Below are 10,755 nucleotides of genomic sequence, written 5' to 3' on the forward strand. Positions count from 1 at the left end.
ACAGAACAATATTTTTTTTTAATCTAAAGATGCAAAAAGTGTTCTATGATCTTTAGGTTTAGGGGTTGGGATAGGGATAGGGGATAGAATATACAGTTTGTACAGTATAAAAAACATTACGCCTATGGACTGTCCCCACGGAGATAGTAAACCAGACACGTGTGTGTGTGTGTGTGTGTGTGTGTGTGTGTGTGTGTGTGTGTGTGTGTGTGTGTNGTGCGTGCGTGCGTGCGTGCGTGCGAGCGTGCGTGCCTGTAATAAGAGAAGATCCCGCGATGATAGATAAGTTTGATGAAAAGCGGAAAACTCCCTCACTAACGCCTCTGGGTTAAAGCTGTTATAATGTGTGTGAGTTTTCACAGATGTTTCATTTAAACCACGCTTTTTCTTTACACAGTCGTGTTTATCTTTGTCTGAAATGGCAGCATAAAGGCCGGACAAAATTACACTCAAACATCAGATACATGTAACTCACGATGTAGTGTCAGTAGGCTTTGTTAATTTTAACACAGTAACATTAAACATCACAAACGAAACATTTAAACTGTTTACTTTTGAGGGTGGGGTTTAGTATTTTACAAAAGCCACATGTTAAAAATGCATCATTCTTCAGGGGAACAAAACCATGCAAAAATTATCTGGACAGAATACAGCACAAGAAAATAATGGCCATCAACAACATTTTCACCAGGAGTGTGTATAGCCATAAAAGAAAAACACCAACTGTGGACAAAGAACAGAAAACAATTACCTTGGGTACAATTGTTCAAATAAAAGTTACGTAATAAAAACAAATTAAACTGTTTCGAGATAACAGAAAAATACATTTAACAATTAGGTATTCATAGCAAAAATTTTGTAAAAACTTTTTTTGTGGGTTAACATCGATTAAGTATTTTCCCAGCTAGCAAAGCATTGCGTCTGTAAGACATCTACCAATGAAAGATCTGTACATCCGCTTTGTAAAAACATCTGATAAACGTCTTGGAAAGAGCAGTTTTACATCCATTCTAAATCATAAACATCTTACAGATGTCTTCTAGATGTCTATGACATCTGACAGCAGACGTCTCCGAGACGTATAGCAGATGTCTTGCAGACATCAAATAGACGTCTGCCAGATGTTTGTTTGCTATCAGGGTTATAGGACACTTGTTTAATTTTGTTATATATTAAGTATTTCTGTGGAAAAGACCAAACAAAATTCCAACAAATTAAACAGATTCGTTAAGGTTTCGAAGCTCCGTGAAGCGTCTAATCTAATCACTACTGTAGACAAGCATTATTAACTACAGTTCCCAGAATTCCTAGCGCAGACTAACCCGGAAATGCCGTCGTTTCTTCCAGAGTGAAAGTGCTGTTGTAGAAAATGAGGTAAAACAACATAAAATTTATGGAGAATTTGATGTAATAAAATGACGTTTTATTTGTTGTGATTGTGTGTATTATAAAACTGTTTCATTTGACTGTGTTGATGTTTCAGCTCGTGTTGTTGTTGTTGTTGATTTGAAGATAAACGCATTCAGATAAACACAAAAAACGATTGAAGTGTGTATTTCAATAAACGTCTAAAATCGCTGTTCGAGATGAATGTCTCTGTAATGTTATTGTCCAAAAATACACCACAACAGCACAGAGTGATACATCTATGGGTCGTTTAAGAATATTTAATTTGTTGAAATGTCTCTAGGGTCACATACGATCCCACACATACCTTTAAAAGTTTTTTGTTCTCATCTTGTGTTTCTTTGTATATGATTTTTACAAATGTGATCTAATAGAGTGTGCGTGCGCGTGTGTGTGTGTGTGTGTGTGTGTGTGCGCGTGTGTGTGCGTGTTCATGTTTATATATCCCGGTGGGGACCTAAACCTGAATACACACCAACTCATGGGGACTCGTGTCACCGTGGGGAGCAAAATGGAGGTCCTCATGGGCAAAAAAGCTTATAAATTGTACAGAATATTTTTTTTAAATCTAAAAATGAAAAAAGTTTTCTATGATCTTTAGGTTTAGGGGTTGGGTTAGGGGATAAAATATACAGTTTGTACAGTATACAACTCATTACGCCTATGGACTGTCCCCACGGAGATAGTAAACCAGACATGCTTGCGTGTGCGTGTGCGTGCGTGCGTGCGTGCGTGCGTGTGCGTGTGTGCGTGTGTGTGTGTGTCCATTCAGAAGAGCTGTTTCACAGAGATGATCAACAAAATGTCAATTCTGCATCCCTCACGAAAATTAACCATGATTTATCTATAGTAAAAGTTTAGTAACCATGATGTACGCTGACTCTTCGTCTGTTGTCAATACTCTTCGCTACAGTGTGTTTGTGTTGCATAGGTGTTGTCGTGTGTGAGCAAGACATGGTGCCAGAACATGGAAAGCAGCAGAAACGTTCTTCGGCCGATGGCGAGGGGGACGGATCCTTTGTGTTTGAAGCCCAAGAGGCCTGGAGGGATTTCCACAGTTCCCTCCAACACTTCTATGAGAACGGTGAACTCTGTGATGTCACACTAAAGGTACTTACATCAGGATTTCTCACCTCCAGTCCTGTGGACCCACTGCACTGCACATTATTAAACACACTTGATTAAATGATCCGATCAGTCTGAGTCATCTTCATGAACTGAACTGAGACAGGCAGAATGTGCAGAGCAGTGGGCACCCAGGACTGTTTTGCATTCAATTCAATTGCATTTCTACAGCTCTTCTCACTATTTTGCATTGTTGCGTATCGGTATGTCACAGTGAATAAAGGAAATGTCACTTATTACAATCAACTCTTCATATTTTCCACTTTTCTTTGCTCAAGTGCATCTTGTGTTTTTCATTGAAGGTCGGAAGCAGACTAATTCCATGTCACAAACTAGTTCTTGCCTGCGTTGTTCCATACTTCCGAGCCATGTTCCTCTCAGACATGGCCGAAGCCAAACAGGACCTGATTGAGATACGCGATTTTGACGCAGACGCCATCCAGGACCTGGTGCGCTTCGCGTACTCTTCGCGGCTGACGCTGACGGTGGATAACGTTCAGCCGTTGCTGTATGCGGCGTGTATCCTGCAGGTGGAGCTGATCGCTCGGGCCTGTTGTGAGTACATGAAAGCTCATTTCCATCCCTCCAACTGTCTGGCCGTACGAACGTTTGCAGAGAGTCACAACAGAGTGGATCTGATGGACATGGCCGACCGTTACGCCAGCGAACATTTCGGCGAAGTGGTCGAGTGTGAAGATTTCGTCTGCGTTTCACCGCAGCACCTGAAAACGCTGCTGGCCTCCAGTGACCTGAACATTCATTCTGAAACTCAAGTGTACAACGCTGCAGTGAAGTGGCTGAAAGCCAACGTCAAGCATCACGAGCTCTGGCTGGATCAGATTCTTTCTCAGGTTAGAGCTTTGCTATGGCAAAGAGGGCGCTTCAGGGAATATGGTCACGCCTGTAGGTTGAAAGATCATGCTAGATCGAACTTCTTACTTGCCGAACCTCCCGACCATCAACATCCAAAGGTTTTAATGTGGTTGGATTTCTAGAAACGTGTTTGAGCATTTTAGGTGCATCGCTTGAGGGCTTGAAAAGCTGTACACAACCCACTTGGGCCACTTTTCCGTATTCGTTGAAACGCCCTCTTAGTTACGTCGAGTTACAGTCGAGAGTAGCCTATCCACTTGAGATGAAACACGTTACATGTTTGGTACAAACAATAACATCATTAGCACCAAGCTCATACAGTACATCATATATACAGTACAGTATAGTATTCGCTTTGGCCTATTTTGGTTCTTGAAGATTTCATTGGGTTTTTTGCCCAGACCCAACCCTATGTGGACTAGTCTCGACTGCAACGGCGATTGCTAGCTTGTCTTTTGTCACACAGGTGCGTCTGCCGCTGCTGTCGGTGGATTTCCTCACCGCCACTGTGGCTAAAGAAGAAATGATCAAGACCAGTTTGAACTGCAGAGACCTCTTAGATGAAGCTCGCAATTACCACATGCACCTTAGTAACAAAAGCGTTCCTGACTTTGAGTATTCGATCCGCACAACACCCCGCAAACACACGGCAGGTGAGAAACGGCCTGCTTCTTTTCTATCTGCTCACAGAGTCATCTTTAACAGAGACATCGTGCCTTTGATAGGTGTGTTATTCTGTGTCGGAGGACGGGGTGGTTCCGGTGACCCATTCCGCAGTATCGAGTGTTACTCCATCACTAAAAACAGCTGGTTCTTTGGCCCTGAAATGAACAGCAGACGCAGACATGTGGGGGTGATTTCAGTGGGAGGTAAGAACAACAAATATAACATTCAACTCCAAAATGTTTGATGCATTTGGCAGATGCTTTTATCGAAATCAACCTAAATTGCATTATACTATATACATTTGTTTCTGAGTTTGTGCAATCCCTGGGATCGAACCCATGACCTTGGCATTGTTCTTTGGCTTTGGCTTTGATTTTTTTTATCTGAATTGTACAAAGGCAGGGTAAGATTCAACTGAGTAAGATGTACCCTACCAGGAGAAAGCTTAGGGTCACCTTCTCATTCTCTATTACTATTTTGTCCACCTTTCATAAGAATAGACCTAAACTATAAAATAACATAAATGTTACTCAAAACGTGATTCAAAATAAATGAAAGCTGTTATATGTTATCATCTTTAGTGAATTTGCAGAAATGTTCTCTTGTCTTTGTCTTGAGGGTCTCACCCTGAGATGCTTTTGAAACCCTTTTAACGGAGTTCACATCTATTCTGAGCTCTTATTGGAAGAATGAAACTGGATGCTGTAAGCATGTTTTTTATGATGGTTGAAACGTTTAGAGTTCAGTTGTGTAGTGCTTTATCTGTTTCAGCACAAGAAGGCTCAGCTGAGATGTTACCAACTGTACATTTACAGTCAGCTATCAGACGATTTTATCCAGTAACATCTTGTTTTGACTGAAAATACTCATGAATCAATTCACAGGGAAGGTTTACGCTGTTGGAGGTCATGACGGCAATGAACATCTTGGGAACATGGAGGTGTTCGATCCACACACAAACAAGTGGATGATGAAGGCATCTATGAATACTAAACGGTACGGTATCACACAAATGTCTGACTGTGTGTCTGTCTATGTGGTTTTAATGTCTTCATGTGGTTCATTTGTGTATTTGCTCAACGTTAAAGCAGTTAAAGATGAAACTCGAATTCATTCTTTTTATTAAGAGCTACAATTGTTTACGTTGTTTCAGAAGGGGGATCGCTTTGGCTGCTCTGGGGGGTCCCATCTACGCTATCGGTGGTCTGGACGATAACTCATGTTTCAATGATGTTGAACGTTATGACATCGAGTCGGATCGCTGGAGTGCCGTGGCCCCTATGAACACACCCAGGGGAGGCGTCGGTTCTGTGGCTCTCGGGGTATGAAACACGCACAACAGTTACATTAAAGAATGGGTATGACTTGATTTTATACAATACTGACTATACTCACACAATTCTCTTGTTTACAAGCGATTATAAGCATGGAAGAGAAAAATATCTGTCCCTCTATGGTGTCGATACTTCCAATCCATTAGTATGGGTTAGGTTCTTTGAGTAACTTTGCCTCTATCAGGGACACGTGTACGCAGTCGGCGGAAATGATGGGGTGGCATCACTGTCCAGTGTCGAGCGTTTTGACCCTCATCTGAACAAATGGACAGATGTGCGGGAAATGGGGCAGCGGCGCGCTGGAAACGGCGTTAGTGAACTCAACGGTTGCCTCTATGTTGTTGGTAAACTTTTGCGTTTGTACTTTATCTTGTAGGTCACATGATATGTTTGTAAAACAGACTTGAGTAACGTGTGTGTGTCTGTGAAGGTGGTTTTGATGATAATTCTCCATTGAGCTCAGTGGAGCGTTTCGATCCCAGGATGAACCGATGGCAGTATGTGTCAGAGCTGACCACGCCGAGGGGCGGAGTCGGTGTTGCCACAGTGATGGGCCGGGTTTTTGCTGTGGGTGGGCACAATGGAAACATCTACCTGAATACAGTGGAGGCCTTTGAGCCACGAACAAACAGGTGAGAGATGAAGCAGGAAAGTTTCATGGGAAGATCAGAAGCCATTTGAATCAGGTGGGAAAAGGATGTTTGTTTATGTGTGTTCTAGATGGGAGCTGGTGGGCTCTGTGTCTCACTGTCGGGCTGGCGCGGGCGTCGCGGTCTGCTCCACTCACATCAGTCAGATTCGAGACATCGGCCAGGGCTCCAGTAATGTTGCTGACTGCATGTAGCCACAATGTCACATCACAATATCTTTGTTTATTTCATCAGTCTTACTGGATCTGAAGTTCATTGTAATTTTATTGCTTTTGTTTTGCGATTGTGTGTTTGTCTAGCTGTATGATGATGAGTGTGCTGAACTGCTAAATGCGTTTCTCTTCTGTAAAATTAGACTGGAGTTTCCAGAAGATGACATTAGTTTAATAGACAGTGATTTCGGACTACTTGTGTAAATCTGTTTTTCATGTATGTAGCAGATGACATCAGATAAAAGCGCAAAGACTGCTTTGTGACGATCACTTTGTGATCACTGGTGTTTTTTTGCGTCTGTACAATCACAGCCACAGAATGAGAGACGCATGCAGAGCATGTGCTGTCACGGTAATGCAGGGGTGACCAATACGGTTTCTTTCCAAACACAATCTAACGCACCCGCCTGTGATTTTCACCTGAAAAGTAAAACTATGATTGGCTGCTTCAGGTGGGTCTTATTCAGGTTGTCTCTATGATCTGCAAGAATATAAAGCTCCAGGACCAAGACTGAGCACCACGGTAACGTGAAAAAAATCCCAGAACTTTTTCTTGAAATATAGACACTACAAAAGTTCTGACTGGTTTTTGTGTCAGTCAAAGATGTGTGGGTGGGGGGGGAGAATCTCCTGCTTTTCACTGCCAAACTAGATCTGCAAACTGAAATATAAGCTCAGACATGTGCTTTTATATGTCGCTTTTGTAACAGTGGTGTACATGTTTCTCTTTATATAAAAATTCCTTCAAAATACTTTTTTTTAATAATGTATGCTGTTTTCTTTGGGCATGTTAATCTTATTTGAAACAGACTTTGAATTCTGCATATAAAATATTTGGTATCTTTATATTGTCATCCTGAGACATGAGAAAAACATCTGAATATATGAATATTGAAATGTGTTTCTACATTAAGTGACGGTCACAGATGGAACAAGGCAACAATAAATGTGACAGCATGCTGTTAATCTCAGAATCTTAAAGAGAGAGACAGAATCTCATATGAGCTTTTCTGAACTATGACAAATATTGCTTTCAAACTCGTGTGAATTTCTTATAAAATGACACTTGGTACATTCACACATTTGTAGATTATTTATTTAATTCAGAATTTTTTTCATTGTCACATTTTAACCATTAAATAAAGTATCACATCAAATACGTTTTTTTTTTACCTCGTGATACAAACATCATAGATCATTTGAATGTACTTTCAGAACCAAAGTTTCATGACATCGCTAACTGTTAGACTGTGAATATAATTATTTGAAGCCAATATATTTAGCCGATTGTGTAACTGAATTGTGTAAAACCACTGACAGTGATAAATAATTTGAATTATAGTTTTGTATTTGCTTTTTTATTGTTTACTTGACCTTTGTCATTGTAAAAAAGGTTAAAGAGTGACAACGCAGATCTTATTTAAAAGATATTGTCCTGAAATATGTGCTGCCATAATGAAATAACCTTTATTGGACTTTAAATTTTAAAGGGGTAGTTCACCAAAAAATGAAAATTCTGTCATCATTTACTCACCCTCTTGTCATTTCAAACCTCTATGGCTTTTCTTTCTTCTGCAGAACACAAAGAAGATATTTTTAAAGAATGTTGATAACCAAACAGCGGTGGCAGCCATTGACTGCTATTGTATGGACTCAAAAGTTATGCAAGTGGAAGTGCTGCCACCCCTGTTCGGTCAACAACATTTTTCAAAATATCTTCTTTTGTGTTCTGCTGATGGAAGAACCTCATACAGGTTTGACATGATAAGAGGGTGAGTAAATGATGACAGAATTTTTATTTTTGGGTGAACCGTCACTTTAAGTATGTTTGTGGTGTTAAACATTTTTATTGTAATTCTTTTCTGTTCTCAAGCCCAGCAGATAGCATCTGGAATCAAGAGAGAGGTTTTAAACTTAAAAAATCCTATGCACTATTTAAAAAAACTTCCTCAAGGTAATCATACTTATCTTGGTATTTTCAATCATATATTTCCCAGCTGGTCACATTCTCCGTGAGCTAAACTCACTATGTTCTGGGGGTTTAGAAGGGATTTAATGAATATTTTTTTTAATCAACAATGATGACAGATTTGTGAAACAATAATTTGTACTATTTTAATTGTGCTCTTTTTTTTCATCAAATTAAAAGGCTCCAGTTTGGGGCCATGATTCATAATACTCATAAAATCTCCTAAATGTCACTATTAGAGTGTTGCTTTTCTTGGTACGTTTTCTTTAGCTATTGGCCGTGAATTCACTTATAAACACAATGTAACTTTTTTCACTGCTGTAAAAGTTAAAAAAGTCAGTTATTCAGTATGTTTGTGTAAAAGATTTTAATGGTGTGTTTTGCAGCATCAGGTGATTTGATGTTTTATAGTTTAATCTTTGGACTCTGATGGTAAAGAAAAGAAACTCAAGTGTAGGATGATGCTCAGATTTCTGGAGGACAGACGTTGTGTATGTACAGCAGGAATGAGAGGAAACTAAAACCGTTTAGGGACGATTTAGAAGCTGACAGTCTGAAGTACTCCAGGATTAGAGCTCATCTTATGTACATGAACACATACATGAAGCTTTGAATGAACAGCGCACAATGTTTTTCTTTTTCTTCATCCTCTTTGGTCTCATCCACTCTGGTAAGTTCATTTATTTCTATTGTTTAATGTCATGATGCAGGCACACAAGTGCAAAGTTTAAACAGGCAAACTGTACAAAAAGACAGTACATTTTATACACTGAAGAAGATATTCACATTTGCCAGACGTTTTTATCCAAAGCAACTTACATTGCATTATACTGTACATTTATTTCTGAGTATGATGTGCAATATGGTATCGAACCCATGACCTTGGCGTTGCTAGTGTCATCCTCTAACCACTGAGCTACATGTATAAAGGGTCAAAAATACACATAACAACGCACATAGTGCAGCTATAAATGTGCAAATTTGGTTGATATTAGTTAGACCTCTTCACGACATCACAGGTTATCCAAAAACAAATCCTACAAACAAAACATTTTTCCTGCTTTTTGATGTTCCGCCTTTGTGAGATATTTGAAATGATGCCTGGACAGAATGTTTTCTTCAGAAAGTTGATTTACTATAAACCGTGTGATTGTTTATGACATGGGTATATTGACCGTGTGCAGTCAAACATTAGCAGTTCATGTGACCCCAATGTTTCGCCTTTACATCTTTGTCATGGGACTTTTAAGATCCTTGTACTGCACAAGTATACTGCATTTAACACACAATATTAAACACAGTGCAGAAATGTGTATGATTTCAATGGGCGTATCAACTCAGTTTTATTTCATTTATATAGCGCTTTTCATTGTTGCAAAGCAGCTTTACATACATCACAATTTTAAAAAAGGGAAAATTAAAGGCCATATATTAGGATACATGGAATTATTGCAAGTTTTTCTCTATGCAATGTCCACTGATGATATATGGATCCTGATAGAAAAGCTTCATTGCTGTGGGATTACTGTAATGAACAAGTTATTAATTTATGTGTCAATCTCAGGCTTTGGTCAATGTGAGGAGGGCTGGAGACCGTATGAAGAGAGATGTTACTTCTTCTCCTCTGATATGAAGTCGTGGCATGATGCTTTGGAGGATTGCGTCAGTAAAGGCGGTAATCTGATGAGCATCCAGGACCTTCATGAGCGGGTGAGACGCATACACAGTGTAAACATTCATTTGAACCCATGCAGGAGAGAAAACAGACATCTATCATGTCTCTGTTCTATTCTGTTCAGACGTGGGTGCACACACAGATCGGAACTTCTATCTACTGGATCGGGCTGAATGACATGGCATCAGAAGGAAACTGGGAATGGAGCGATGGAAGGGTTTACTACCCCTACCTGGCGTAAGACACAATAAGACCAAACCCTAACCCTAACCCTTCATACACATCAGATTCTCCATTTTAAAATGCTTTTTTGTTTTTGTTGAAGTGTTAGTTATTATTCTGCCCCTTAGGTCTCTGGATGTGTGTGACTTTACTTACTATAGCAAAGTGTGTTTGTGTTTGTGTGTGTGTGTGTGTGTGTGTGTGTGTGTGTGTGTGTGTGTGTGTGTGTGTGTGTGTGTGTGCGCGCGTGCGTGCACGTGCGTGGGTGTACATCTATATTTGTGAGGACCGGTTTGAGTTGTAGACCAGTGGTGTGAGGACAAATAGAGTAAAGTGAGGACATTTTGGCCGGTCCTCACTTCCAGAGACCCCTTTAAAGCGCTGTTTGAGGGTGAAGACTTGGTTTTAGGGTTTAGGTTATAATTAGGTTTAGGTTAGGGTAAGGGTTAGGGTCAGGCATGTAGTTCTGATGGTTAGGGTAACATTAGGGTTAGGGTAACGGGCTAGAGATTGCATTGCGTCAATGTGTGTCCTCATAAAGATAGCTGTGCAAACTTTTGTGTGTGTGTGTGTGTGTGTGTGTGTGTGTGCGTGCGTGCGTGCGTGCGTGTGTGTGCGTGCG

General features: G+C 40.2%; 2 protein-coding genes across 2 annotated transcripts in view; both read left to right on the forward strand.

Moving 5' to 3' along the window:
• The first annotated feature begins 1,299 nt into the window (after positions 1-1,299).
• On the forward strand, positions 1,300-7,606 carry klhl8 (kelch-like family member 8). Its single transcript, XM_057360149.1, has 10 exons — positions 1,300-1,374; positions 2,339-2,517; positions 2,835-3,383; positions 3,872-4,058; positions 4,131-4,274; positions 4,956-5,067; positions 5,225-5,393; positions 5,590-5,749; positions 5,836-6,037; positions 6,126-7,606. The coding sequence occupies exons 2-10, from the start codon at positions 2,362-2,364 to the stop codon at positions 6,247-6,249; spliced, it is 1,803 nt and encodes a 600-aa protein (XP_057216132.1). The 5' UTR covers positions 1,300-1,374; positions 2,339-2,361; the 3' UTR covers positions 6,250-7,606.
• A 1,257-nt stretch (positions 7,607-8,863) lies between these two features.
• LOC130569895 (macrophage mannose receptor 1) overlaps positions 8,864-10,755 on the forward strand; it is a 20,821-nt gene continuing 18,929 nt past the window's right edge. Inside the window, exons 1-3 of the mRNA XM_057359792.1 lie at positions 8,864-8,906; positions 9,801-9,946; positions 10,036-10,148. Of these exons, the coding sequence (XP_057215775.1) occupies positions 8,864-8,906; positions 9,801-9,946; positions 10,036-10,148 (302 nt within the window). The remainder of the gene's footprint in view (positions 8,907-9,800; positions 9,947-10,035; positions 10,149-10,755) is intronic.

This window comes from Triplophysa rosa, linkage group LG19, assembly GCF_024868665.1.
Source record: "Triplophysa rosa linkage group LG19, Trosa_1v2, whole genome shotgun sequence".
NCBI classification, from domain to species: Eukaryota; Metazoa; Chordata; class Actinopteri; order Cypriniformes; family Nemacheilidae; genus Triplophysa; species Triplophysa rosa.